This window comes from Rhinopithecus bieti, unplaced genomic scaffold, assembly GCF_001698545.2.
Source record: "Rhinopithecus bieti isolate Rb0 unplaced genomic scaffold, ASM169854v2 scaffold_5273, whole genome shotgun sequence".
Taxonomy (NCBI): Eukaryota; Metazoa; Chordata; class Mammalia; order Primates; family Cercopithecidae; genus Rhinopithecus; species Rhinopithecus bieti.
In genome coordinates, this window is record NW_016805057.1 from 190,123 (window position 1) to 216,294 (window position 26,172).

The 26,172-nt window shown below is 40.2% G+C and overlaps 1 protein-coding gene across 2 annotated transcripts in view; it reads left to right on the forward strand.

Annotated features, from left to right (window-relative positions):
- The window catches only part of LCP1 (lymphocyte cytosolic protein 1), a 71,989-nt gene that overhangs the window by 43,272 nt on the left and 2,545 nt on the right, over positions 1 to 26,172 (forward strand). For both annotated transcript variants that reach the window (XM_017870954.1, XM_017870955.1), the window contains 9 exons: positions 813 to 978; positions 3,330 to 3,472; positions 5,961 to 6,056; positions 7,630 to 7,825; positions 10,144 to 10,222; positions 10,958 to 11,072; positions 12,102 to 12,235; positions 20,358 to 20,481; positions 23,268 to 23,392. In XM_017870954.1, coding sequence (XP_017726443.1) covers positions 813 to 978; positions 3,330 to 3,472; positions 5,961 to 6,056; positions 7,630 to 7,825; positions 10,144 to 10,222; positions 10,958 to 11,072; positions 12,102 to 12,235; positions 20,358 to 20,481; positions 23,268 to 23,392 — 1,178 coding nt within the window. The remainder of the gene's footprint in view (positions 1 to 812; positions 979 to 3,329; positions 3,473 to 5,960; positions 6,057 to 7,629; positions 7,826 to 10,143; positions 10,223 to 10,957; positions 11,073 to 12,101; positions 12,236 to 20,357; positions 20,482 to 23,267; positions 23,393 to 26,172) is intronic.

Below are 26,172 nucleotides of genomic sequence, written 5' to 3' on the forward strand. Positions count from 1 at the left end.
CATCTTTTCCAGGAATTTTAATTGTATCTATTTTTCATCTTCATTTTCTTTTTTCTTTTTTTTTTTGAGATGGAGTTTCACTCTTGTTGCACAGGCTGGAGTGCAATGGCGCGATCTCGGCTCACTGCAACTTCTGCTTCCTGGGTTCTCCTGCCTCAGCCTCCTGAGTAGCTGGGATTATAGGCACCCGCCATCACACCCAGCTGATTTTTGTATTTTTAGTAGAAATGGGGTTTCACCATGTTGGTCAGACTGGTCTCAAACTACTGACCTTAGGTGATCCACCCACCTTGACCTCTCAAAGTGCTGGGATTACAGGTATGAGCCACCGTGCCTAGCCTTTTTCAGTTTCTTAACACACAATCTGCAAGTCAAAAACCTCTTCTGCTACTCTCTTTTATGATCTTGATTTACATCAACAATCATCTAGTTCATGATGGCCAGTGACAGGACAATGACTTCCTCAAAGGTGCCCCTTTATTGTTGGCCAGCAGAGATGTTCTGTGTGTCAGCTTCATCACAGAGCAAGATGGAAAAATATAGGCCTCATTAGTCTCATGCCAACCAGAATGGGCCTTCAAGTTATGGTGCTGGTTTGATTGAATGGACCACTGCATGAGCTCAGTGTTTGGGTTACTGGATTTTCTCTTCTGGTTATGAGTCACTGTTTTTTCTCATTGTTAAAATGAGTGAAGACCATGACTCTAAACCTGTGACCTTCACAGAAGGAAAACATTGTTGCTGTTGCCATCAGTATTGTTGGACATCTACAAAGTCATAGAACAAAAACTTGCATACTTTTTTTCCCTCAGGAAAATCTGAACTTGGCTCTGAACTCTGCCTCAGCCATCGGGTGCCATGTGGTCAACATAGGGGCTGAGGACCTGAAGGAGGGGAAGCCTTATCTGGTCCTGGGACTTCTGTGGCAAGTCATCAAGATTGGGTTATTTGCTGACATCGAACTCAGCAGAAATGAAGGTAAGACCAAGTCCCAAAGGTCATTTATGACACAGCTTTCTAATAACTTATGTGCTGGGGACTGGAGGAGGAAGATGTCAGAAATTCTCAAGTTTTGAAAACTACATGGTTATGTTGATTCCATGGTGTTCGTGTAACAGATTCTAGACACACAGACCAGACATTTTTTAATGATAGAGCAAAGGCTTTTTAAGACCACAGACTAACAATAATGCTTGTTTGGAGCATAGGGCTCAGTCTTGAATGTTTGCCACTGTAATCCCAAGAGGTTTCTTCAGAACTCACTTTGCCTTTAGATACTTTGTAACAAATAAGAGGACTTTTAACTTGCATTTTGTGAAGTAAGCAACTCACATTCATATACTATAGTGATGGTACCAGATTAGGAGGAACTTGGTCTATTTCTTATCAAAACTACAGAGGAAGGTATAGGTCAAAGGGTTCAAGGTTGCAATTATATGGGATGAATAAGTGGAGATCTAAACAGCATGAGGGCTATAGTTAATAATATTGTGTACTGGTAATTTGCCAAGAAAGTAGATTTCAGGTACTCTTCCTACCAAAAAAAAAGAAAGAAAGAAAGAGACAGAGAGAGAGAAAGAAAGAAAGAGAGAGAGAAAGAGAGAGAGAGAGAGAAGGAAGGAAGGAGGAAGGGAGGGAGGCCGGGCACAGTGGCTCACGTTTGTAATCCCAGCACTTTGGGAGGCCGAGGCGGGCCGATCACGAGGTCAGGAGATCGAGACCATCCTGGCGAACATGGTGAAACCCCATCTCTACTAAAAATACAAAAAAATTATCTGGGCGTGGTGGCGGGCGCCTGTAGTCCCAGCTACTCGGGAGGCTGAGGCAGGAGAATGGCGTGAACCCAGTGGCGAAACTTGCAGTGAGCCGAGATCTCGCCGCTGCACTCCAGCCTGGGCAACAGAGCGAGACTCCGTCTCAAAAAAAAAAAAAAAGAAAGGTAACGATATGAGATGTGGGTATGTTAATTTGCTTGACCAACAGTAACCACCTTACTATGTATGTGTCTACCAAGATAAGTATACCAAAACATCACGTTATACACCTTAAATCTATACAGGATAGAATAAAAATTTTTAAAGACTGTAGAAAATTCCATGTAGGGTTTCAGAGTTCTCAACTAAATATGTAGCTGTCAATCTTACTGCGTCTTCTCTCAGCATCTTATCTGTGTTTAAACAGTGACAGCTCCGTGGCTTAAACAAGAGGTAGCCAATCTTGGGAAGTATCGTACAAAACACAGTGTTATCTTTTAGTTTTCAGGTACGAATCCTACCACTATGAAATCTGTAGCTAAGTTCTAGTCTTTAGTTATACATACTTTTATTTGTATGTCCAAATCACAATAACCAATGAAGAATCCTGAAATATTATTTAAAAACCAATGTATTCAAAATAATATAAAGAAGGTGGGGGAGAGGAAATAGGGATCTTAGAACCTGTGAGAAAGAATATTGATCTTCAAATAATGACCTCAGCTAAATTTAAACCTTCTAGCTAAGCAAAAAATATTTACTTGTCTGGGAAAACATAGAGGAGAGTTGATTACATTAGAGAGTTGCTATAATTAGACAGGTAAGCACTTGAAATATAAAACACCTATGGGAATAGATAAGAGAACATTGTTATTATTACAAAATTGATCTCTTAAAAGCAAAGTGTTGTAATATTGTGAAATGTGGTTTGACAGACCCAGCAAAACATCCGAGCCAGTAGCCTTGGTTATTTTTATGGCTCTGCCCAAATGTTCTTAAACATAGCATTGAGATTCACTGTGCCTTGTTTTCTCCATCTGAAAAATGGGGACAATAAATAAGCTCACAATAGCTTACACCTCTTTTAAGGGAATAATAATAAAATATTTAATCCTTGGGAAAGGCTATGAGAACCTTTACCCCAAAGAGGTAACGTTGTTATCTTTAGCTCTTTAGCAGAGCTCAATGAAAGTTACAGCCAAGCCCAGCTGGGAGCAGTGGCTCAGGCCTGTAATCCCAGCACTTTGGGAGGCCGAGGTGGGCGGATCATGAGGTCAGGAGATCGAGACCATCCTGGCTAACATGGTGAACCCTTGTCTCTACTGAAAATACAAAAAATTATTAGCTGGGTGTGGTGGGGGGTGCCTGTAGTCCCAGCTACTTGGGAGGCTGAGGCAGGAGAATGGTGTGAACCCGGGAGGCGGAGCTTGCAGTGAGCCGAGATCACGCCATTGCACTCCAGCCTGGGCAACAGAGCAAGACTCCATCACAAAAAAAAAAAAAGAAAGAAAGCTATCCAAGCCCTCCCTCCCCAACATCACTGCATTTATTTTCTTTGGTTTTGTGCTTCTTTAGCTCTGATTGCTCTTTTGAGAGAAGGCGAGAGCCTGGAGGATTTGATGAAACTCTCCCCTGAAGAGCTCTTGCTGAGGTGGGCTAATTACCACCTGGAAAATGCAGGCTGCAACAAAATTGGCAACTTCAGTACTGACATCAAGGTAGGAGGAGCGTTGTTTGAACATGACTCTTTGCAGCAGTGAAGGGGAATTTGGGCATTAATAAAGAAAAGACAAAGATATGGGGCTTCGTCTCTTCAGAAGCTCCAGGGTTAGTCTGGTGCTGTTTTGGAGGTGCTCACTGTCCTTAAGAGCCCATCTGCTGCTCTAGTCCTGGGCCACACACAGATCTGCCTGGAGTCCTAGCGCAGCGTCTCAATTGGAGTTTCCATATCAGGAAGTAGAGGGACAAAGGTGAGCTAGAGGAAGAGCAAGAGAACAGTCTGCTGTCCAAGTAAAGGGAATATATGTAGGTCTGTAATGTCTCTGGTTTCATAAATGGGAGCAGCAGATGGGAATTCATTTTAAAAAATTAAATGAAGATGACTCTTATAGTTACACTAATAATAGCAAACATGGTGTCTGCAACATGCCAGGCACTGTTCCAACCGATTTATATATGTATTCTCTTATTGAATCCTTACAACAACCCCATGAGGTAAGGGTTATCATCCTCTCATTTTACAGATAAAGAGACAAAGAGGTCCATAGGGGAAAGGCTGAGGCAGGAATACACTGTGGTTTTCAAGTATATGAAAAGTTCCATGTCAAGGTGAAAGAAAACAGCTGTTGGCCATGATGACAGATGGATGAAGATAGAAAGTGGTTAAGGAGCAGAAAGGAGTGGAAAGCAGTCCCTAGAAGGAAAGAGAGGAGATGCTGGGATGCAACACCAGGAAAATACTTCAGTCTCCACTTTCTCAAAAGTTAAATAACTTTTCCCCAAAGAGAAAGAGTCAGAGGAAAGTTCACATGACTCAACAGGAGTACACCTAGGCTTCCAATTCTCTGAGGAACAGTTTCCCACTGCCGCACGACGTGCACTCAGTGGCATTTAGAACTCAGGGTGTGTCAGGCACCATGCCAATCAGAGTCAAGCTTCTAGATGGAAAGCCCCCATTTCTTAGGATCTAAGCTAAATCCGTCTTTCTAACTATGCATCTTTCATGGGTTATTAACATTTTTCTAGCACCACCAACCGAACTGGGGTTTAACCGGAGCTGGCTATCATGATCTCCCTTGGTGTTCAACAGTTAAGCTCTGCAGTTGTAAAACATTTCAGCCAAAATTAGGCTGTCTGATCTCAGTTGTAAATTTACCTAATTTCCTATCATTAAATGGCTGTATTCTCTAGAACAACCATTTTGTGCTTTGGGAAGTGTCTGTATGAGATGGGAACTGGCAAGATGAACACTTACTTATGCAGTGTTGTGCCTGTTCTCCGGCAGCAGCTGCACGGTGACTGACCGCACTGTCATGTGTATGTCTGAGTAGCCAGCAACCTTGGGTGATGTCTTTAAATCATCTAGAATTGGCAAAGGCGAGGAGAATACCCAGGCTAGAGCGAGTGAGAAAGGCTCATAAGAGTCAGGTGAAATGAGGTTACTCTTAGCCAAAATAAAAAGACGTAACCCGGGGTAAGCAGATGGTATTGGTGCCTAACACCTGTATGTGACTGTAACTGACTTTAAAATAGCTACAGTGAAAGGTCAGAGAAGGGAGGGTAGAAAGAAGAGAGATGAAGATCAGTTTTCCCAGGTGCAACATCAATGACTCACACCCTGGTTCTCATCTTTCTGATGCCAAAAGTGGGGAGCGTACCTCTCCTCCGCCCATGCCTTTCCTACCCTAACCAGTTGTAGAGAAAAAAAAGCAGCTGATTTTTCAATGTTTAAGAGAAATTGAGATACTATTAAATGATTGAAATAAACTACCTGAAAATCTGTATGCTCTCATTGACTAAAAATAAATTTGTATTTTAAGACTATAATTCTGAGAATTCTTTTTGCCAATATATTTTCAGAATCTAAGAAAAGTTGAGAATTCAATACCTGTATCTAATCTGCTATAACTAAATTGAACCATTTTTCTAACTTCTAGATAAACATGAAATGCACTTATCTTAATATTTCTCCTTTTACATAAAGATTGCTTGTTAATGCTTCAGTCTTCTGTCTTTGACATCTTTACTTTTCTCTTGCTGATTGTTCATTTAAATGTATTTTAAAACTCTGCTTTAAACTTGTGCTTCCTTTTTCTGTCACTTTTTTTTAATTAAACCTTAGCTGACTGACTTCTACAGCAATATAAAGGTATATATATATTTTCCTGTATACAATTTAATACATGTAAATAAGTTGTTTTTCTCCCCTAAAGACAACAGAATAATATCCACTTCTTTAGGGTGCCTTTTGTGCATATCTTGTCTATTTTATTGTTACACTCCTTTTAAAAAGAAAAACATATGTGATATGTAAAGAGACACATAGAACATTCAAATTAGTGAATGTTTCTAGCTTTGTTAATTAAGTTACATTCTTGAATGATAGCTGAATATGAAACAAAATGTTTGCTTTTGGGAAATCATTGTTGTGCTAAGTATGTAATTAGCTGTGCTATTTTGAAATTGGAATTTCTTAATTTCTCACAGGACTCAAAAGCTTATTACCACCTGCTTGAGCAGGTGGCTCCAAAAGGAGATGAAGAAGGCATTCCTGCTGTTGTTATTGACATGTCAGGACTGCGGGTAAGGCCAGGTCCCGGTTGTGTTTGGAGAACATGATGCTGCTTTCATGTTGGCAGTTCCGTTGCCCTGTGTGGCTCTGACTCTGGAGTTCCATGACTGGGCATTTCTGCCTAAAGCCCTGTTAAAACTGTAAAACTGTGGGCAGTTTGGGATAATAATTGATGAAAACTGAATCTGGAAATACAACATTAAAGAAAGAAACCAATAATAATTAAACACCATCCAGCATGCTAGGCACTTCTGTATACGTTCATCTTTTAGAAGACTCTATAACCCCACATGGGTCTGAATGTTATAATGAAACCTGTTATGCCACCACTTTAATATTGATCTTGAGAAGTCACTTTGCCTGTTTGTGTGCCTCATTTAATATCATTGGAGTTAAATCCAATGAGTTCATATTGAAGTCAACTGATTCCTAATAAGAAGTAGAGTAAAAGTAAATGAGAAGTAAAGCTCATAAAATGCATAGTGTGTAGTGTTATCTAGTAAAGTGTCATTTATTTTTTATTTTTTATTTTTAGACAGTCTCGCTCTGTCACCCAGGCTAGAGTGCAGTGGCAAGATCTTGGCTCACTGCCAGCTCTGCCTCCCGGGTTCACGCCATTCTGCCATTTTCCTGGCTCAGCCTCATGAGTAGCTGGGACTATAGGCGCCGCCACCACGCCCGGCTAATTTTTTGTATTTTTACTAGAGACGGGGTTTCACCGTGTTAGCCAGGATGGTCTCGATCTCCTGATCTCGTGATCCGCCCGCCTCGGCCCCCCAAAGTGCTGGGATTACAGGCGTGAGCCACCGCGCCCGGCCTAGTAAAGTGTCATATTGAGAAATAATCCCAATTTAAAGTCTCGTTTTCTGAAAATTGGTGGTTTCATATACTTTAAGGACAGTGGGCCATATTTCAACAAAATTTTCGTGTTGTTTTAAGAGTCGCTTACAAATGGCTGGAGATTCTCTAGAATTATTTGAGCACATTGAGTGGTTCAAAATCTGAAGTCTGCAAAAATAAAATTGATATTATGTATTTATCAATAACAATATGTAGGTTAACTGATAAAATTTATTTTGTTTGAGTTGCAAGTATACCAACTCAATGTGGAGATGGTGGATATGCTAATCACATGCTCTTATTGGCAAGTGTAAATATCTTTTGTGAACTGGTTATGGGAATATAAATTAATAAATAAAATTTTTTGATAGACAATCTCATGACATCTGCGCAAGAAAAAAATAAAAAGGAATCTTAATGGTTGGAAATAATTAAGGTAAACTCAAATGATAAATTTTCGGAATCTACTGCATCTCTTTTGAAACAGGGCAACCAACCATTCATCTGAAATAGTTTGATAATAGAGATGAGAGACCTTCGTTACTTAACCTCTGAGATTCCTTTTACTTGTGACTTTCTGATTTTGGTGCAGGTGCGTGTAGGCAACAATGTGCTGTTATTAAGTGTCTGCCTGAGATAGACACTAATGGTTTCAGTGAGATTCCCATTTCTTTTCACATTATGCAATCTGCTTTGTGCGTGGAGAGTCTTGACCCAGCCCTGAGACATCCTTTTGCATTGCAGGAGAAGGATGACATCCAGAGGGCAGAATGCATGTTGCAGCAGGCGGAGAGGCTGGGCTGCCGGCAGTTTGTCACAGCCACAGATGTTGTCCGAGGGAACCCCAAGTTGAACTTGGCTTTTATTGCCAACCTCTTTAACAGATACCCTGCCCTGCACAAACCAGAGAACCAGGACATTGACTGGGGGGCTCTTGAAGGTAACTGCAAACTACTTGCTTAAGATGGGGAAAGGCACTCACAATTCTAATTCAATGGCAATTCAAACTCACTTCCTAAGCAAATATAAACTATTTGCACATGCAAACAGGCCATTAATTCTCTGGTATGCAACGAAGAGAATAAATAGATTCATCAAGTCAATTTCAGCCAAGCAGGAGTAATTAAATACCATTATATCACGTCCATTATACAAAGACTTCATCCATTCTCAGAATTAAATGTTTTAGGAAAGATAATGCATTTAATTATTAGATGAAATAAATCCGGAGTTTCAAAAAGATAATTTATGTACTTAATGGACTGTGTTGATTCCTAGAGGCAAGAAACTGCCACCATTCATTATCAAAAAATGATATCTAATGTATGCCGGGATATGCTTACTGAGTTTTGGTTTGTTTTGTTTCTTATGGGAGGTACAGAAAAGTATTTTGAGGAAGAATCCCTAACAGTTGTATTTTTCATGTTAATGCTCATGTTAATGCTTTTTGTTAAGATTTGTTAAGTTAATGCTTTTGTTAAGATTCAACAAAAGTATATAGCTTTAATTAGATTCTACCAGGTAGAGGTGCCAGAGATGTTTACTTGATTTTTTTTAAAAAGTCATGAACTAGTCCCAATATTGAGACAAAAAGGTCGATTAATATTAAATGAATGTCACGCAAGCAAGGAGATTCAGATCTGAAGTATGAGTTGATCCTTTTCCACAGCACTTTACTCTCACTAGAAATGCAGCATAATCGTGCTTCCACACTCCTGCATTTGTGTCATTTGCTGAATTATGGTCAGGGGGTTGTGTGCATTTTGTTGACTCCCAAATCTATATATCCAGCCCACTAATCACCCATTTCAGCTGCTTCTAGAATATTCCTGTTTGGGTCCTTGGCTATCATTTGAGGTGCAGCATATGCAAAGCAGAATTGATTATTTTCCCTCCCACCCCCAACCATTGCCTTTCCAGCCCACCTCCCATCCCATTTGCCCTCTTTTAGAAATGCTCCATTTCTATTAATCATACCATTTGTTTTTCTTTAGTCACCAAAACTAAAGACCTTGGATCCTACTGTATCTTCCTATCCTTCATCCCTACATCCACTAAATCAGCAAATTCTAATAATCTTCCTTTGGAACATTTTCTCAATTGTTACATTTCTTTTCTGCTCTTCCAAACTCATTACCTCATACACCAATTATTTTAATGGATCTTGGAGCCTCCATTTATCAAATGTTTGAGTGTATCCCACATGCTAATGTCAAACACTCTGCCCTCTGCCGTGTTTAATTCAAATGCATATCGCCTTTCAGTGATTCTGCACACTGCTGCCAGGCACATCCCAGTACTGATTTTATTGTATCTCTGCCTTGCTCAAGAATGTATTGTAGTAATTTTACAAAGCCATAATGACTGCCATTGTCTAATAGGTCAACTAAAATGTGCTACCTGGTATCCAAAGATTGAAACCCTGTCTCTCCAAAAAAATACAAAAAATTAGCCGGGCATGGTGGTGGGCACCTGTAGTCCCAGCTATTTGGGAGGCTGAGGCAGAATGGTGTGAACCCGGGAGGCGGAGCTTGCAGTGAGCTGAGATCGCACCACTGCACTCCAGCCTGGGAGACAGTGAGACTCTGTCTCAAAAAACATAAATAAATAAATAAATAATATCTCCAATTCTGACTCCTTCTTCCAGATAGGGTTATCTCATTGGGCTGTACAGTATAGACCCCTGACCAAACCAGTTCCTGATATTCTTAATAGAGACCTTGCCTGTTGCTCCCTTTATATGCATATTTATACTGTCTTCTACTCCCACCCCTTGCTATCTCCCCAAATCCTCTACTCTTTCCTTTTTCTGATCCAGATTTTGCTAGCTATCCAAGGGCAAGTTCAAATTCTGCCCCCTCCAAATTCAGTCCATACTGTTCTTTTCCCTGTCTCAACTCAAATAACAGGTATATCTATCTCCTAAGTGAGTTCTGTAGCTTGTATGATCTCTGTTTGATGCCTAAAAGTCCTGTTTTTTCCAGCAAGAAGGTAAGCCTTTGAGAGCCAACTGAACGGCTACCCCACACAGGATTCCACACACTACTAATAGATGCTGTAGAAATACATGTGGAATTGAAATGGAAAAGAAAAATTAACACCGTATAAGAACCCTCATCCAAATCCAATAGGGTTTATTATATTTCTTTCTTTCATTCTATTTTCAGTTTTTATTGCATCCTCTTTAGTTAAACTTTGGTCATAAAAAAAGGCATGTTTTCTTCCATCCCAAAAGATAACCCGTCTTCCTTCATCTAGGTGAGACGAGAGAAGAGCGGACATTTAGGAACTGGATGAACTCTCTGGGTGTTAACCCTCGAGTCAATCATTTGTACAGGTAGGAATATTTGGGAACTCATTCTAATGTAAGACAGAGACCTCGAAAGAGCCATAGGATTCCAAATACCACCATGATGTGCATTCTCTTCACAAAATGTGCATACCTTGATGGAAGGGGAAAAGTGCCAAGTTGAGCTTCAGATGTTGGCTATTCAGCTGAAAAACTCACCTACATACATCAGTCTCACTGTGTGCTCAATATGTAAATCGTACCTCAACAAAATGAAACATTTACTCTATGTCATAAGTGATCATACGTATAATCTGCTCACAAGCAGGCAAAACAACAGATGTTAAGTTTGTGGTGAAGTGTCTCCTACGCCACTTGTTAAAGCCATCTTCATTTTGTTTTTTTAACATTTCTTTTACATTTACTTAGTTTTACAATTTTTAAACCTTTAGGTACAAGGGTACATATGCGGGTTTGTTATATAGGTGAATTGCGTGTTGCAGGGGTTTGGTGTACAGATGATTTCATCACCAGCGTGCTCTTTCTTTTCCTGAGGCAGCATGTGTTGGATGGAAGGGCATAGCTGCTCACACCTGGGAGGAGTGAGTCCCCCAGTCTCTCTGAGTCATGGTTTCTTCACCTCTATAGATGGAGCTATGACTACCAGTGTGCAGGGTTGTTGTGAATATTCTCTAAACTAATATGTAAGAAAGTGTCTGGCCCATTGTAGGCCCTGAATAAATGTGGGATTTCTGAGAATCCTTTTGTGTTTGTTTTGTTCAGTGACTTATCAGATGCCCTGGTCATCTTCCAGCTCTATGAAAAGATTAAAGTTCCTGTTGACTGGAACAGAGTAAACAAACCGCCATACCCCAAACTGGGAGGCAATATGAAGAAGGTAAACAATGATGGTTCTGATGTTGCAGCAGGCAGGCAAAGTCATAGCCTGCAAGAGCGTTCTAAATACTTTATAAGGCAGCCAAACAATGTTTATCCAGAAATTAAATTCTAGTACAGCAATCAGAAACCTGAATAGGTTTATTAAAGCGTGTCCATTATTTCAGTCGATTACTTATTTATAATTCCATGTTGGATGTCTTCAAACATTATCATGCAAAAATTCTAATTAAGATAATTAGAGCAAGCAGAGAGCCACAGGGATTTTTTCCCTCAGCAGGATCTTTATTCTAATTTCTAAAGAATTGGAGCTTTGTTCTGACAGCTTGACTTGTTCAAATAGTTTGTTGACTGTCAACACAGTGGGAACATTGTTTTGAAACAACAGGGTTGACACAGCCATTTCTCAGCATTTCTTATTGCTGTGACTGTTAATGATCCATGCGTAGCTGCAGGAGTATCTGTTCACATGTCCGTTTGCTATGTGTGCAGAGGATGGAGACTCCAGATTTTCCATGTCAATCTCTGTGAATTCACCTATTTTAGAAATATTTTTTTTTTGTCTTTTTTTTTTTTTTTTTTCCTTTTTGTGGAGAACGGGGTCTCGCTGTATTACCCAGGCAGGTCTCGAACTCCTGGGCTCAAGCTATCCTCCCGCCTCTGCCTCCCTGAGAGCTGGGATTACAGGCGTGAGCCACCGCGCCCGGCCTCTATTTTAGAAATATCACATGGAGGTAACTAAGGATGGCCCTCCATTTATGTAGTGTGATATAGCAGTGAACATATTCATAATAAGGAATTCATTTCGGTTTTCCACATTATGAATTTTTTTTATGAAAGTGAGGGGTTTCTAAGGAAAGATGAAAAATTCTTTACTTTTGAATCCTAGAATTGCAGAACCAGTTGAGACTTGAGAAGTCATTCAGTCTGACCATATTTATTTCATTTCTATCTTTATTTTTATTATTTATCTGATATTTATCATAATCAAGATGGTGACGTTAAATTGTTTTCCTTTCTGCTCATTCAGCTTGAGAATTGTAACTATGCGGTAGAATTGGGGAAGAATCAAGCGAAGTTCTCGCTGGTTGGCATCGGTGGACAAGATCTCAATGAAGGAAACCGCACTCTCACATTGGCCTTAATTTGGCAGCTAATGAGAAGGTAGTATAGCTTATGGAAGTGGCTTTTTCTTGAACGCATTCTTTACCTGGAAAAATATTAGCAAATTTTAGCAGTATGAGTTAATTCAGTAAATGTATGTTTTAAGCTAATCTTAATAACCAGAGAAGCACTTTTACCTTTCTGCTTTTTGTTTCAGTTCTGTCCATTTTTGTTTCAAGTATCGTGAAACTCTGTTATTAGGTTCATAAACAGTTTAGATTGTTGTTTCATTCTGATTTAATCATCCCTCTGTCCTTATGAAGTAGTCTTCTTTATGCCTACTAATATTCTTTTCTCTGAAATCTATTTTTTCTGACATTAATAGATAATAGCTACTATTGCTTCTACAGGCTTCCTATTGATTAGTGGTCAGCATGGCATATCTTTTTACCATCCTTTTACTTCAACTGATCTGTGTAAATAACAATTACTTTTAAAGGGACTTTTTAAATAAAGTTGAAATTATGCTATCTTTATCTACATATTTACTATTTCTAGTGCTCTTCCTACTATTTTATAGATTAAGATTTCCATTTGGTATCATTTTCTGTCTACCTAAAATATTTCTAATAGCTCAAGTCTGCTGGTGATGAATGATTTCAGCTTCTGTATGTCTGAAAATGTCTATTTCATTTTCAAAAGATTTTTTTCTCTGAGTGCAGAATTCTAAGTTGATAGTTTTTTCTTTCAGTATTTTAAAGATAGTTTCACTGTCTTCTGGCCCACATTGTTTCCAAGAGGAAATCTATTGTCATTCTTATCTTTGTTTGCTTGTATGTAGTATTTCTTTTCTGGCTTAAGATTTCTCTTTATTACAGGTTTTAGGTAATTTTATTATGATGTATATTGTTGTTTCTTGTTTTTTTGTTTGTTTGTTTTTTTGAGACAGAGTCTTGCTCTGTCACCCAGGCTGGAGTGCAGTAATGCGATCTCTGCTCACTGCAGTCTCCACCTCCTGGGTTCAAGTGATTCTCCTGCCTCAGCCTCCTGAGTAGCGGGGACTACAGGTCCACACCACCATGCCCAGCTAATTTTTGTATTTTTAGTAGAGACGAGGTTTCACCATATTGGACAGGCCGGTCGCAAACTCCTGATCTAATGATCTGCCTGCCTTGGCCTTCCAAAGGGCTGGGATTATAGGCGTGCCACCCCACCGTGCCCAGCCCCATTGTTGTTTCTTATGCTTGACGTTTGTTAACTTATAGGATCTATGGGTTTATACTTTCCATCAAATTTGGAAAACTTAACTTTCATCTCTTCAAATCTATCTTCTGTACCCACCAACCCTGGTTCTGGGGGATTCCAAGTGTGTGTATATTTGATCATTCAAAGTTGTCCCTAAGCTCACTGATGCTTTATTTATTTATTTTCTCTATGTTTCATTTTGGATAACTTGTATTGCTATGTTTTCAAGTTCACTAATCTCTTTTGTGTGTGTGTGTGTGTGTGTGTGTGTGTGTGTGTGTGTGTGTGTCTAATGTTCCATTAACTCCATCCAGTGTATATGTTTTTTAACCTGGATATTATCGTCTCCATGTATAGAAATGTTGAGTCATTTTTATATCTCCCATATCTGTCCTTTCCTTTACCTTCTTGAACATACAGAAAATAATGACAGTAACTTATTTTGTGATCTGTTTCTACTAATTTATTTTCATCTTCATTATGAGTCATATTTTTTGGCTTCTTTAGATGCTGCTAATGTTTTAATTATATGTCAGATATCATGAATTTGACCTTGCTATGTACTGGATATTTCTGTATTCCTTTAAATATTCTTAAATTTTATCCTGGGATAGACTTAAGTTACTTAAATACAGTTTGATCCATTTGAGACTTACTTTTAAGCTTAATTAATCTAGAGCTCATTTTGCTTGTTAGTAATGAGAAAATAGTCTTCTGAGTACTTTACTTGATGCTCATGTATTAGGAAATTTTTCCACTCCAGCTGGTGGGAACAAATTATTTCCAGCCTTGTGTGAGCCCCAAGGATTGCTCTGCCAGCTCATTTCTGGAGGGTTTTCCCCGCAGCCTCTAGTAGTTTCTTCACACATGTGCACTGAGCAGTCCTCAGCTGAAGACTGAGGGAAACCCTCTGAAGGCCGCTGAAGCTTTCTTTCTGAATGACTCTCTTCTCTCGATACAGTTCTCACCGCTCTGATATTCTTCCCCTTAAATTCTAGGCACCTGGGCTTCCTTCATTTCTCATTCCTGTTTCCTCCACTCAAGAGGATGGCCATGCTCTGTTTGGGTTTTCTCCTCCTCTGCTGCAGCTTGGAAACTTTTTCCATGCTGGGAAAATCTTAAGGCTCACTTTGTTTTCTTCTTTTCAGGGGCCACTGTCCTGTGCTTCCTATTGTCTGATGTCTGAACAACATTGTTTCGTATGTTTTTCAGTGTATTAGAGGTGTTTAAATGTGGTTCCTGTTATTCCATCATGGCCAGAAATGGAAGTTCCTGTCATAGAGAATTTTAGAAACGTTTTGGAACTGAATATAAGCTTGACTAATGTGAGAATTATAGGGTGATATTAGTTAAACAAAAATAGAATATAAGAAGATACGCAAACAGAAAATAGATTATAAGAAAAAGAAACAATTTTGGTACAAAATCATAAGCTTGGGAAGACTTTTAGATAGGAATTCTGTAAGTAATAAAATAATTTACTTGTAAATGCTTCAGTCTTTCCCCTTATACTAATAGCTCTGACAAAGCAGGAATTTTGCATCCCCTCATTAGAGCCTATGTTAGTGTGACATAATTCTTTTTCCTACCTGGAAGGAAGCCCTAGAAACTGCATGTCACATTACATTCTGTCTGGCAAGATAATGGCAAAGGCAAGGTTTGTGGTGTGCCTAGGCACTGCGGCTTTAGTTCCAAGACACTGTCTGCAGATCCTAATAATGGCCGGCTCTGGATGTAATTGTGTCAGTATTTCCAGATAAGGTAGGATAATCAGAAGTGATCATTAAAGATTTCACTCCCTGATTCACATTTACTTTACTAAGTATAGAGCTCCATTACCCATTTGTAAACTGGGGTCTTTTTAATGATGGAGGCGGATGTCATAAGGCTCCCCTGATGCCTAAAACTCCAGAGCTAAAGAAACTCCAACCCTATCTTTTAGTTTACTGCATGTATCCAGAACATCACTGAAAACTGCTTAGGGCTGTTCTCACCCGTGTATTTCCAGATGCTATTTCCAAGCTATCTTTATTATCTTCCACAAGTTTTAAATTTATAACAGATTAGCAATTCATACTGATTGCTTTAAAAACCAAAGCAAAAGTCCTTTTAGTTGCAACAGTTAAACTGACTCATGGGTTTCAATATTAAATAATCTTTAATATATTCTTTTTTGATGATTAAAAAGTGCAGGGCAGCTGGGTGTGGTGGCTCATGCTGTAATCCCAGCACTTTGGGAGGCTGAGGCAGGTGGATCACCTGAGGTCAGGAGTTCGAGACCAGCCTGGGCAACATGGTGAAACCCCATCTCTACTAAAAATACCAAAGTTAGCCAGGCATGGTGGTGTGTGCCTGTAGTCCCAGCTACTCAGGAGGCTGAGGCAGGAGAATTGCTTGAACCTGGGAGGTGGAGGTTGCAGTGAGCCAAGATCATGCCATTGCACTCCAACCTAAGTAATGGAGCAAGACTCCGTGTCAAAAATAAAAAATAAAAAAACTCAGGCCAGCTCTATTCCGGGTTAAATTTGATAATATCTGAAAAACATCTTGCAATATGATCTTTGAATGTTTTATAAAAATGTGGCTCAAAACCCTATTTAATGGCTGGCACATACACAATAAGGTCTACTCTGCTATTGCTATCTCCACCTGGTTAAAAAGTCGTATTTCTCATGAGTGTTTACTACACAAGAATTGTGCATTTAAGAAAGTAGACAGAGAAATATATTACTGCAGAAGGAGAAGAAACGACTGATAATTATATAAATGGCACCAGAAGGGATTTTTTTTCCCTGCATGCCATATATTAAAAGATCTATTAAATTTACAGCCAGTTCTAGCTGGAATTTATTTCACTGAATTGTGCTGATGTGCTGCTAATTTGGTCATTTATCTGGACAATAAATAGCTTGTCATTTTTTCGCATGAGAGCAAATGAGAGATATGTACTTAAACTTCCCTTTCCCCTTCAGTAGCTTGGAAATCATTCTCAGGGTGGACAGTTGGCAAACACCGTATGCATAAACTTGCAGATAAAACCCTTGAAGCAAGCAGGCTGCCAGCACATGGCAATGATAGCTCTACTCCAACAAATGAACAAAGAATCTGAAGCAGACAAATAGGAAACTCTCCCCAAGTCAAACAGGCTGTGGATGGTGAAGTCAGGATGGGTCCTTCAAAAACAAAACACCATGGTTTGTTCCAAATAGTAAATAAGTAAAACAAGTGTTGGAAGGCAGGAAAGTAAGCAGGTAATAATCACATCCCTGTGGTGTCTCACATCCAAACCTCATCAATCCTCTTGTTGAAGGAAGAACTGGCTAAAGCTGGAGCTCATAATGCTGTTTCATTTTGACAAAGAGCTTTTCAGCACAGCACATTTTGCAAACACTGGTAATACTGAGATCTTGTCTGGAGGGCTCCATTTAATAGCACGGTCATCCCGAAGCAGGTTTGATGATATGCAGTAATTATCTCAAAAGGAAAAATCTAGAAAGACATAGACCAAATTAGTTTTTGTTTTATACTTTGAATCTTTATTTAGATGAGCAATTGCTTAGTGTACTATCTAGAATGGAGGCTCCAGCCTAATTTTTTTTTTTTTTTTTTTTTTTTTGTTTCTTTTTTTTTTTTTTTTTTGAGACACTTTTGCTCTTGTTGCCCAAGCTGGAGTGCAATGGTGTGATCTCAGCTCACTGCAACCTCCACCCTCCGGGTTCAAGCAATTCTCCTGCATCAGTCTCCAGAATAGCTGGGATTACAGGCATGCGCCACCACACCTGGCTAATTTTCTACTTTTAGTAGAGACAGGGTTTCTCCATGTTGGTCAGGCTGGTCTCAAACTCCTGACCTCAGGTGATCTGCCCGCCTCAGCCTCCCAAAGTGCTCGGATTACAGGCATGAGCCACCGTGCCGGGCCCAGCCTAATTCTATTCTTTCTTCTCTTTGTGTTTTTTTTCCTCTTTTTTTTTTTTTTTTTTTTTATCATTGTACTTACAAGTGGGTGTCTGATTCCATTTCAAACCTCTGCATCTCACTTGAGGCGGCAGAAAGACTGCCTTGTGTTCACTGGAACTCTGTGCCACTGTGAGAGGCTGTTGTCAAACCCCAGAATGCAATAAGTTGCCTCCACAATTTGCCATACCTCTATAAGTTTCCCTGTTCCTTAGTAGCTTTTTACTCTTGCAGACAGACTTTAGTGTAAAGGTGGGGTTCTCCTCTGCACCATTTAGTTCCTGGGCTTAGGAGGTAGGTCAGGAACACTGCTGCTGTTTATATGAGCATGTGGACAATGCAGGGCTGCAACTCCTGATGAAGGGAAGTGAGAACTAGGTCCTGGGACAAGAGAAGCTACCAGAAGATTAAACTTAGTTTGTCCCATCAGGTTATATATGGAGAGGACCTAATGAAGCAAGCACTAACCTACCGTTTTTTTATTCAGACATTTATTAGGCAGAAATTCTTAGATGTTACAGTAAATGCTAATAACTTAATATGCATGCTATCCAGAAATAAGAAGCCAGTTATGCCATAAAATGTAACCTTTATGAACAGATTGAAAGGAGGATCTTTTCTGAACTAGAAATATTTTGAAAATCTATCTGCACTTATCCCATTTATACTCATGATTTCTCAGCAATTTGTTCCCATCTCTGGGCCCAGACTAAACATCTTGATTATCCCCTTGCTTTCCCTGGGAGAAAGTCACTCCATTTATTTCACCCGCCACTCTGTGCCATCATTTACTAGATGCCCAGTAGTGCTAGGCAGTCTGCTAAGCTCTGATGAACAGGGCACATGGACCCTGTCCGAGGGCACCCAGTGGATGCCAATGCCATCAAAAGTTCCAAGAAACAGGTTTGAAGCAAGTGTACCAATACTGATTAATACACTGTGTAAGCTGGAAAAGTGATACTTGAGCTGAGGATTGTTCAAAAGATTAGGAATTCACTAGAAGGGAAGAGGGCCCAGGCAGTGAGTACAGCTGAGTCCCAGAAGCAGGAGGCAGAAGGAGGATGGAGGTGTGGCTGGGAAGCTGCTGATGGCTCTGTGCGGTTGAAATGTGTATAGGTCTTTGTGTGTGTGTGTGTGTGTGTGTGTGTGTGTGTGTGTGTGTGTGTGTGTGTGTAGCACACGATGAGCAAGGAAGCAGGGAGGGAAGTGCTGGAAAAGAACACTAGAGCCAAATTGTAAAGGGTCTTGTGTGCTGTACACTGGAGCTTAACCTGTATTCTTTGGGTCATGTCGAGTCACTTTAAATGACGTGACCAAGCAGGAACAGTGGCATGTGTCTGTGGTCCGTCCCATACTGGGGAGGCTGAGGTGGGAGGATTGCTTGAGCCCTGGAGTTCGGGGACACAGTGAGCCATGACCATACCTGTGAATATCCACTGCACTCCAGCCTGGGCCATGGTCCACATACTGAGACTCCATCTCTAAAAAAAAAAAACCAGAACTGTACTTCAGAAAGGAAATTCTGTGAGATGGAGAAAGAGAATGAAGAGGAGCTAAGTGATTTGAGGGAGACTTGGGAGGTGTAACTGATAGGACGTCACTTAAATGTGAATTTTGATAAAGAAAAGTTACAGAAGCCATTTTCCTTCCTCTCTTCAATAATGGGAAGGTGCTTTAACCTAGAGGAAGCAAGGCATTGCTCTTATTTCAGGGACTAAATTTGAAAACCATCTGGAAAGTCATGGGAGAACTGTACTGTCCATAGGAGCAGTAACTAGAGGAAGATACCCAATGGATTATGTAAGCAAAATCCTAGAGCACCCAAGTGGAGGGTGACCTGAATTTAGGTAGACTGGTCAGATGAGAGTCAGTCACAGGATTCTTGAGTTTCAGTTTGAGAAGCACACACTGCAATTCTAGCTCTGAAGGTCTTTCATGTGTCATTTGATCCCCTCCTGCCAACCTGAACCATGAAGTCAACAAGCCCACGTGTTCCTCGACTCTGGGCTTTCTCCCCTGTATTTCCCTTTCAGAAGGGAGTAGCTTTAGGGAATGGTGGCTCTTCTCTGCTCCAGAGAATGTTTGGGTTTTTTGTTTTTTGTTTTTTTGTTTCTTTTCTTTTTGAGACAGAGTCTTACTCTGTCACCCAGGCTGGAGTGCAGTGGCACTATCTCAACTCACTGTAACCTCTGCCTCCCAGGCTCAAGCAATCCTCCTGCCTCAGCCTCCCTAGCAGCTGGGACTACAGACAAGCGCTGCCATGTCCAGCTAATTTTTTGTTTGTGTTTTTGGTAGAGACCGGGTTTCGTTGTGTTTCCCAGGCAGGTCTGGAACTCCTGAGCGCAAGCGAACTGCTCACCTCGGCCTCCCAAAGTGCTGGGATTACTGGCGCCTGGCCTACTCTATAGAATTTTGAGAGGTTAAAACATCTTCTTAATAAATGTCCCCCAACCCTTCCAAAACAACAAACAAACCATTTCTGACAACAGTAGGTATCTAAAGTAATTCTTACCTTCAGACTAAAGATTACCCTTGTCAGCATATTTCTGACATTTTTACTTATACAAGGAAAAAAATATTTTATACTTTTTCTTTATCATGTAGGCTATTCAGACTTTTCCAATGTTGAATCATTTCTTGATTTTAATTATTTTTTTTAGTTGTCACAGGTTGGAATCTTTTCCTTCATTTGCTTTTCCTTGCATTTTTTTCCCTTTGCCTTTTTCTTTTTGCTCAGAGCAATGATCGTGCTTAGAAGGAGGTATTTGCTTTACATTTCATTATAATAGCCATAAAGTCACATCTTAAGTTATTCTAAAAGGAACTAATGTTGTTATATATTCTTTTTTTTCTCTCAAATGTAATGGTGTCTAGACTGTCTTCTATGACATACCTGAAAAAAAACTTCCATCCTTAACTACTTTCTGCTTATATTAAATTCTTTAGCCATTGTTCTCCAGAAAGCGTTCTTTATTTTGTTCAGGTATACACTGAATATCCTTGAAGAAATTGGCGGTGGCCAGAAGGTCAATGATGACATTATTGTCAACTGGGTGAATGAAACGTTGAGGGAAGCAGAGAAAAGTTCATCCATCTCTAGTTTCAAGGTAAATTTCTTTGTCTTCTGCTAGAGGCCATCTGAGCTCTATGCCTCTCTGTATTGTTTTCATTATGTGTTCAAGTGACCTTCAGTGTNTATTTTAATTTTATTTATTTTTTAATTTTACTTTTTATATCTGTTTTTTGTGACAAGGTCTCACTCTGTCACCCAGGCTGGGGTACAGTGGCATGATCGTGGCTCACTGCCACCTCAACCTCCTGGGCTCAAGTGACCCTCCTGCCTCAGCCTCCCGAGTAGCTGGGACTACAGGTGCACACTACCATACCCAGCAATTTTTTTTTTTTTTTTTTGGAAATGAGGTCTCACTATGTTGCCCAGGCTGGTCTCAAATTCCTGGCCTCCAGAGATCCTCCTGCTTCAACCTCCCAAAGTGCTTTGGGACTACAGGCGTGAGCCACCATGCCTGGCCTATTCCCATCTTTATGTCCATGTGTACTCAGTGCTTAGTTCCCACTTAAAATCCATGATTTTAGAATCAAGATTTTAGGCATTGTTCTTTCAAAGTAATATAAACTATGATAGTATTCGTAAAATGTGGGCACCTCCATGATTCAGATTAACATTATAATGGTGACATATAAAATGCTCAAAGATCTCCCTTGTGATTTTTTTTTTTGTAAAAAAGCAGTTGTGTACTTCTATCTAAATCCCATTTTTATTAATAGCAGCACTTCATTAAATGTCTTGACTCATGTTTCATACATTAACTGGATTCCTCCTCAAGGGACCTGTGCACTCGATCCACATCACCATAATGCCTGGGCCATCTTAACTACATTTTTCCAGCTTGAAGGTCAGGATTAGGGGGAGGAACCCCTTCAGACTTGTATTAACAGGGTTGGTGAGGCGGTTCATCGTGATATCCATCCTGCGTTTCAAAATCAAGAAAAAATGAAAATCTCTTTCCACAAGCAGTAGCAGAAGATATTGTCAGGGCAGGGCTGTCGCAGGAGTGTCCACCTGCTGTGAGCTCATCACCGTCACCTCTGCTCCATCTCCAGCCTACTGTTCAGTCTGGAGAGCTGAGCAGTCAGGAGTGGATGCTGGTCACTGATGCAAGCAGATTCTTCCAGAAGGAGATTTGGAAAGGCAGTAAAGAAAAGCAAAGTCGAAAGGAGCTCTAAATATTGAATGTGCTCTGGCTACCAGGGGCTCCTTGTTCATATCTCAGGGTGTCTTCACTGACATTGTAAAGCTGGCTTTACTGTTTTCCTCATTTTATAGGTGAGGACATCAAAGCTTGAGTAACTTCCTGAGAGCATGGCTAGTAATTGTATGTGATGATCCACAAATGGGAGGAAAATGCCTTTTACCTGTGGGGTGAGGCTGTAGAGTGTAGTGTATCTATAGGTAGCTTAGCTGTTAATATGAAGTGGCCAGTTACATAGTCCAGGGGTGCTTCTCTTCCTAAAATAGCTGCTGTTCCAGCCCATTACATTAGGCTGTGGCTTCTGGGGTGTTCTTATGGGGACAAGATTTGGTAAGCAATGCTGGGGTTCTCTCTTAGAAAGGTTTGGCAATTCTTTTGCTCCTTGTAACACTCAGGGCTCATTTTCTCCTGTCTTCTTAGTAAGTTGTTGCAGAATTGGTTAAGTAAAAGAGGCCACATAGTGTACCGAAAGAAATGTCATACTAGCCCCACATTCCTTTTATATGAAGCCCTTTAAAAAATGAACACAACCCACTCTTTAAAAAAAAATAGATTCAGATAGTACATCTGCAGGTTTGTTACGAGGGTATATTGTGTGATGCTGAGATTTGGGCTTCTATTGAACCAGTCACCAAAATAGTGAGAGTAGTGCTGAACAGGAAGTTTTTCACCTTTAACCCACTTCCACCCTCCCCCTGCTTGTATTCATCAGTGTCTATTTTTCCTACCTTTATGTCCATATATACCCAATGTTTAGCTTCCTCTTATAAGTGAATAGATGCAGTATTTGGTTTTGTGTTACTGTATTAATTCACTTAGGATAATGGCCTCCAGCTGTATCCATGTTGCTGCAAATGACATGATTTTATTCTTTTTTATGGCTGCATATTTTATCCTTTTTTATGGCTCCATAGTATTCCGTGATGTATATGTACCACATTTTCTCTATCTAGTCCATCATTGATGGGCACCTAGGTTGATTCCATATCTTTGCTATTATGAATAGTGCTGTGATGAACATGAGCATGCAGGTGTCTTTTTGGAAGAATAATTTATTTTCCTTTGAGTATGTACCCAATATTGGGATTGCTGGTTCAAATGGTAATTTTATTTTTAGTTCTTTGAGAAATCTCCAAACTGCTTTCTACAGTGGCTGAACTAATTTACATTCCCACCAACAGTGTATAATCATTCACAACCTCACCGATATCTGTTATTTTTTGACTTTTTAGTAATAGCCCTTCTGAATGGTGTGCAGTGGTATCTCATTGTGGTTTTGGTCCTCATTTCTGTAATGATTAGTGATGCCGAGCATTTTTTCATATGGTTGACACAATCCACTCTTTTTAACTTTATGTTTTTCTCTAGTTGTGCTAACTTCCTTCCATTTATTATTTGAGAACGACTACCAGTTGTTGGTAGACAGTGGGTTTTCTGGGAAGTTACTGATGCCCCTACAGAAACTACAGTTTATATGAAATGCTATGTGGAATACTGCTGCATTTCCCAGACCAGGCTGTGTATAGTACTTATTTAAGAAGAAAAAGCCACCCACTTCCTTTGAGCTGAATGGGAGTAACTTTGGGACACGTTGATGAAATCCTCCCTTTCTCTCTGCGTAGGACCCGAAGATTAGTACAAGTCTGCCCGTTCTGGACCTCATTGATGCCATCCAACCGGGTTCCATTAACTATGACCTTCTGAAGACAGAAAATCTGAATGATGATGAGAAACTCAACAATGCAAAGTACGTAAATAGAAATAAACCTAAGATCGGGAGGGAAGGACCCAACTGGCAGCTGGATGGTTGTGAAGTCTAATGCTCATGCCTTTATGCAAACATTTCATTTTCACTATCCATGCCTTTCCTTCTCAGGACTTATTGTAGTCTCATCATCACTATTTTGGATATGGTACAATAGTAGTTTAAAGCTCCTAGTGCCAGATTGGAAGCAAGACAAAAAAAAATTAATAAGAGTATTCTTGTAATTGATAAGCAAGCCTATAGTTTCATAAAACCAATTTCCTAACCAAATGCCCCATTCATGAATATTCATGGATAAGAATGTACAGGGCTAGGGTTCCACAGTAGAGCCTTTGCCAGTGTGAGAGCCACTGTCTTGTGCTTTACCATTCAGGTCATCTGCCAAATGATTCCTCTAGAGTGAGTGTCAGCATATTACAGTTTCTGAGCCAGATCTGCCGTGTTGTCTGCTTTTCTAAATAAAGTTTTATTGAAACACAGCCTATTCCTTTGCATCTTGTCTAGAGCTGCTTCCCTGCTACAACAGCAGAGTTGCGTAGTTACAACGAAGCCTAAGATGTTTACTATCTAGTCTTCTGCAAAAAAAGCTGATGAACTTCTGCTCCAGACAGATGCTTTTCTCAGATCAGGTTCTGTTAGTTTCCTTGCGCTGCCACAACAAAGTACTAGACAAACCGGGCAGAAGAAGTTTCTTCTCTCACAGTTATAGGAGCTAAAGATTTGCAATCAAGATGTTGGCAGGATTGGTTTCTTCTGAGGGAGAATCTGCCCCATGCCAGTCTCTGCCTCCGTCTTCACTTGGCATTCTTCCTGCGTGTCTGTGACTTCACACGGCTGTCTTCCCCCTTTGCGTTTCTCTGTGATGCTTCTTTTCTTAGAAAGACACCAGTCCTATTGGATTAAGGTCCCACCCAACTCCAGCATGACCTCATCTTAACTATTTTCATCTGCAGCAACCCTCTTTCCAAACAGGGTCACACTCTGAGGTGCTGGGGGTTAAGACTCCAGCATATGAATTCCAGAGAGACACAATTCAGCTCATACCACAGGTCTAGAAGTGACAAGGATCTAGTGCCCAGCATCCCTGCCTTATAGTCTCAACAGAGCCCTTCTTTCTGTTTCCAGTTTGGGAAAGTGGGAACCTGTGCTCCTGGGATGCTGACGTTTAACACAATCTAACGGAGAGAAATAAATAAACTAAAATTACAATAGATTGTGATGAGAGGTGTGGAGGGGACAGTATGAGGCATCCCTGAAGGGACAGGAAGGGGACTAGAGCTCTTCAGAGCAAATAGCAGCTCAGCTGAGCTCAATTGAAAAAGACAAGTGGGAAGGAAGTAGACAGGTGAAGGAGAGAGGAAGAATGTTCCAGGCAGAAGGAAAAACACATATGAAGACCCAGAAATCGTAAAAAGCCTTCAGCCCAGATGTTCAAGGGGAACGTGATTAGGTGTAAGAAACTTGCCAAGGCCATACAATTTTTCAGTTGTGCAGCTGAGATTCAAAGTCCAACCTAAGAGCCCGGACTCGTAAGCACTCTCCTGTGAGGGCAAGATACAAAATTATTTAGGAAAAGGGGTGAAAGAAATTACACAAAATGTGAAGAATGGTTATGTTATGGTGGCAAGATTGTGTGTGATTTTGTTTGAACCTCCTTTCTAGTTTTCAGACAATTTTCCTTCTGTGTTTTATAATGGGGAAGAATTAATTTTACTTCATTAATAATTAATATGGAAGAAGTTATTGAGAGACAGACAAGGAGAAAAAATGGGTCTACTCCTGCCTGATGTTCTTAATTTAATTTCATCAATAAAGTAAAAGTAAAGTAATTTTAGGAGAGCAGGAGGTAGTAAATGTGGGTTTGGGTAGAGTGAAGAGTGTCTGGTGTAACCATTGTAAGAGGTCACTAGATAATAAATGAGGTGAATAAAAGAACTGCCAGGTAGTAGTGTGAGCTCATTTGAAAATAGATTATAATTAATAAAATTTATCTTCATATATCTACAAACAGAGCAAAAATGTTCTGATGCAGCTATCATCATTCTATGTGAAAATATGGAATATAAGTCTCTGGCTACTCTATATTGCAGTGCCATAAATAAGTACAAATATATGTTGGCAAGAATTGGAATGAAACAAAGAATAAAAAATTTGATGTGGAAGGCCAGGAGTTTTTTGTTATTATTTTTTTATTTTTTTGAGACGGAGTGCTCACTGCAGCCTCCACCTCCCAGGTTCTAGCGATTCTCCTGCCTCAGCCTCCAGAGTAGCTGGGACTAAAGGCACATGCCACCACACCTGGCTAATTTTTTGTATTTTTAGTAGAGATGGGGTTTCACCATGTTAGCCAGGATGGTCTCGATCTCCTGACCTCATGATCCACCCACCTCAGCTACCCTAAGTGTTGGGATTACAGGCGTGAGCCACCGTGCCCGGCCAATTGGGGTCAGGATATTATAGACACATTTTTCCTCTTTTGTTCCTTATAAAAATGTTACTGTAGTTGAAATGTAGTCTGCAAACTTTTCCTAGCACACATTTTTATTCAGTTCTGTGACTCTTTCTGCCATGCTGCTATGCAGCCCAAGAGAATACTCCTGGTGTGAGTATCAAAAGTGGCAGCATGTGCCAGGTGTAGTGGCTCACGCCTGTAATCCCAGTGCTTTGGGAGGCTGAGGCAAGAGGTTCTGTTGAGGCCAGGAGTTCAAGCCCAGCCTGGGCAACATAGTGAGATCCCTGTCTCTACAAAAAAAAAAAAAAAA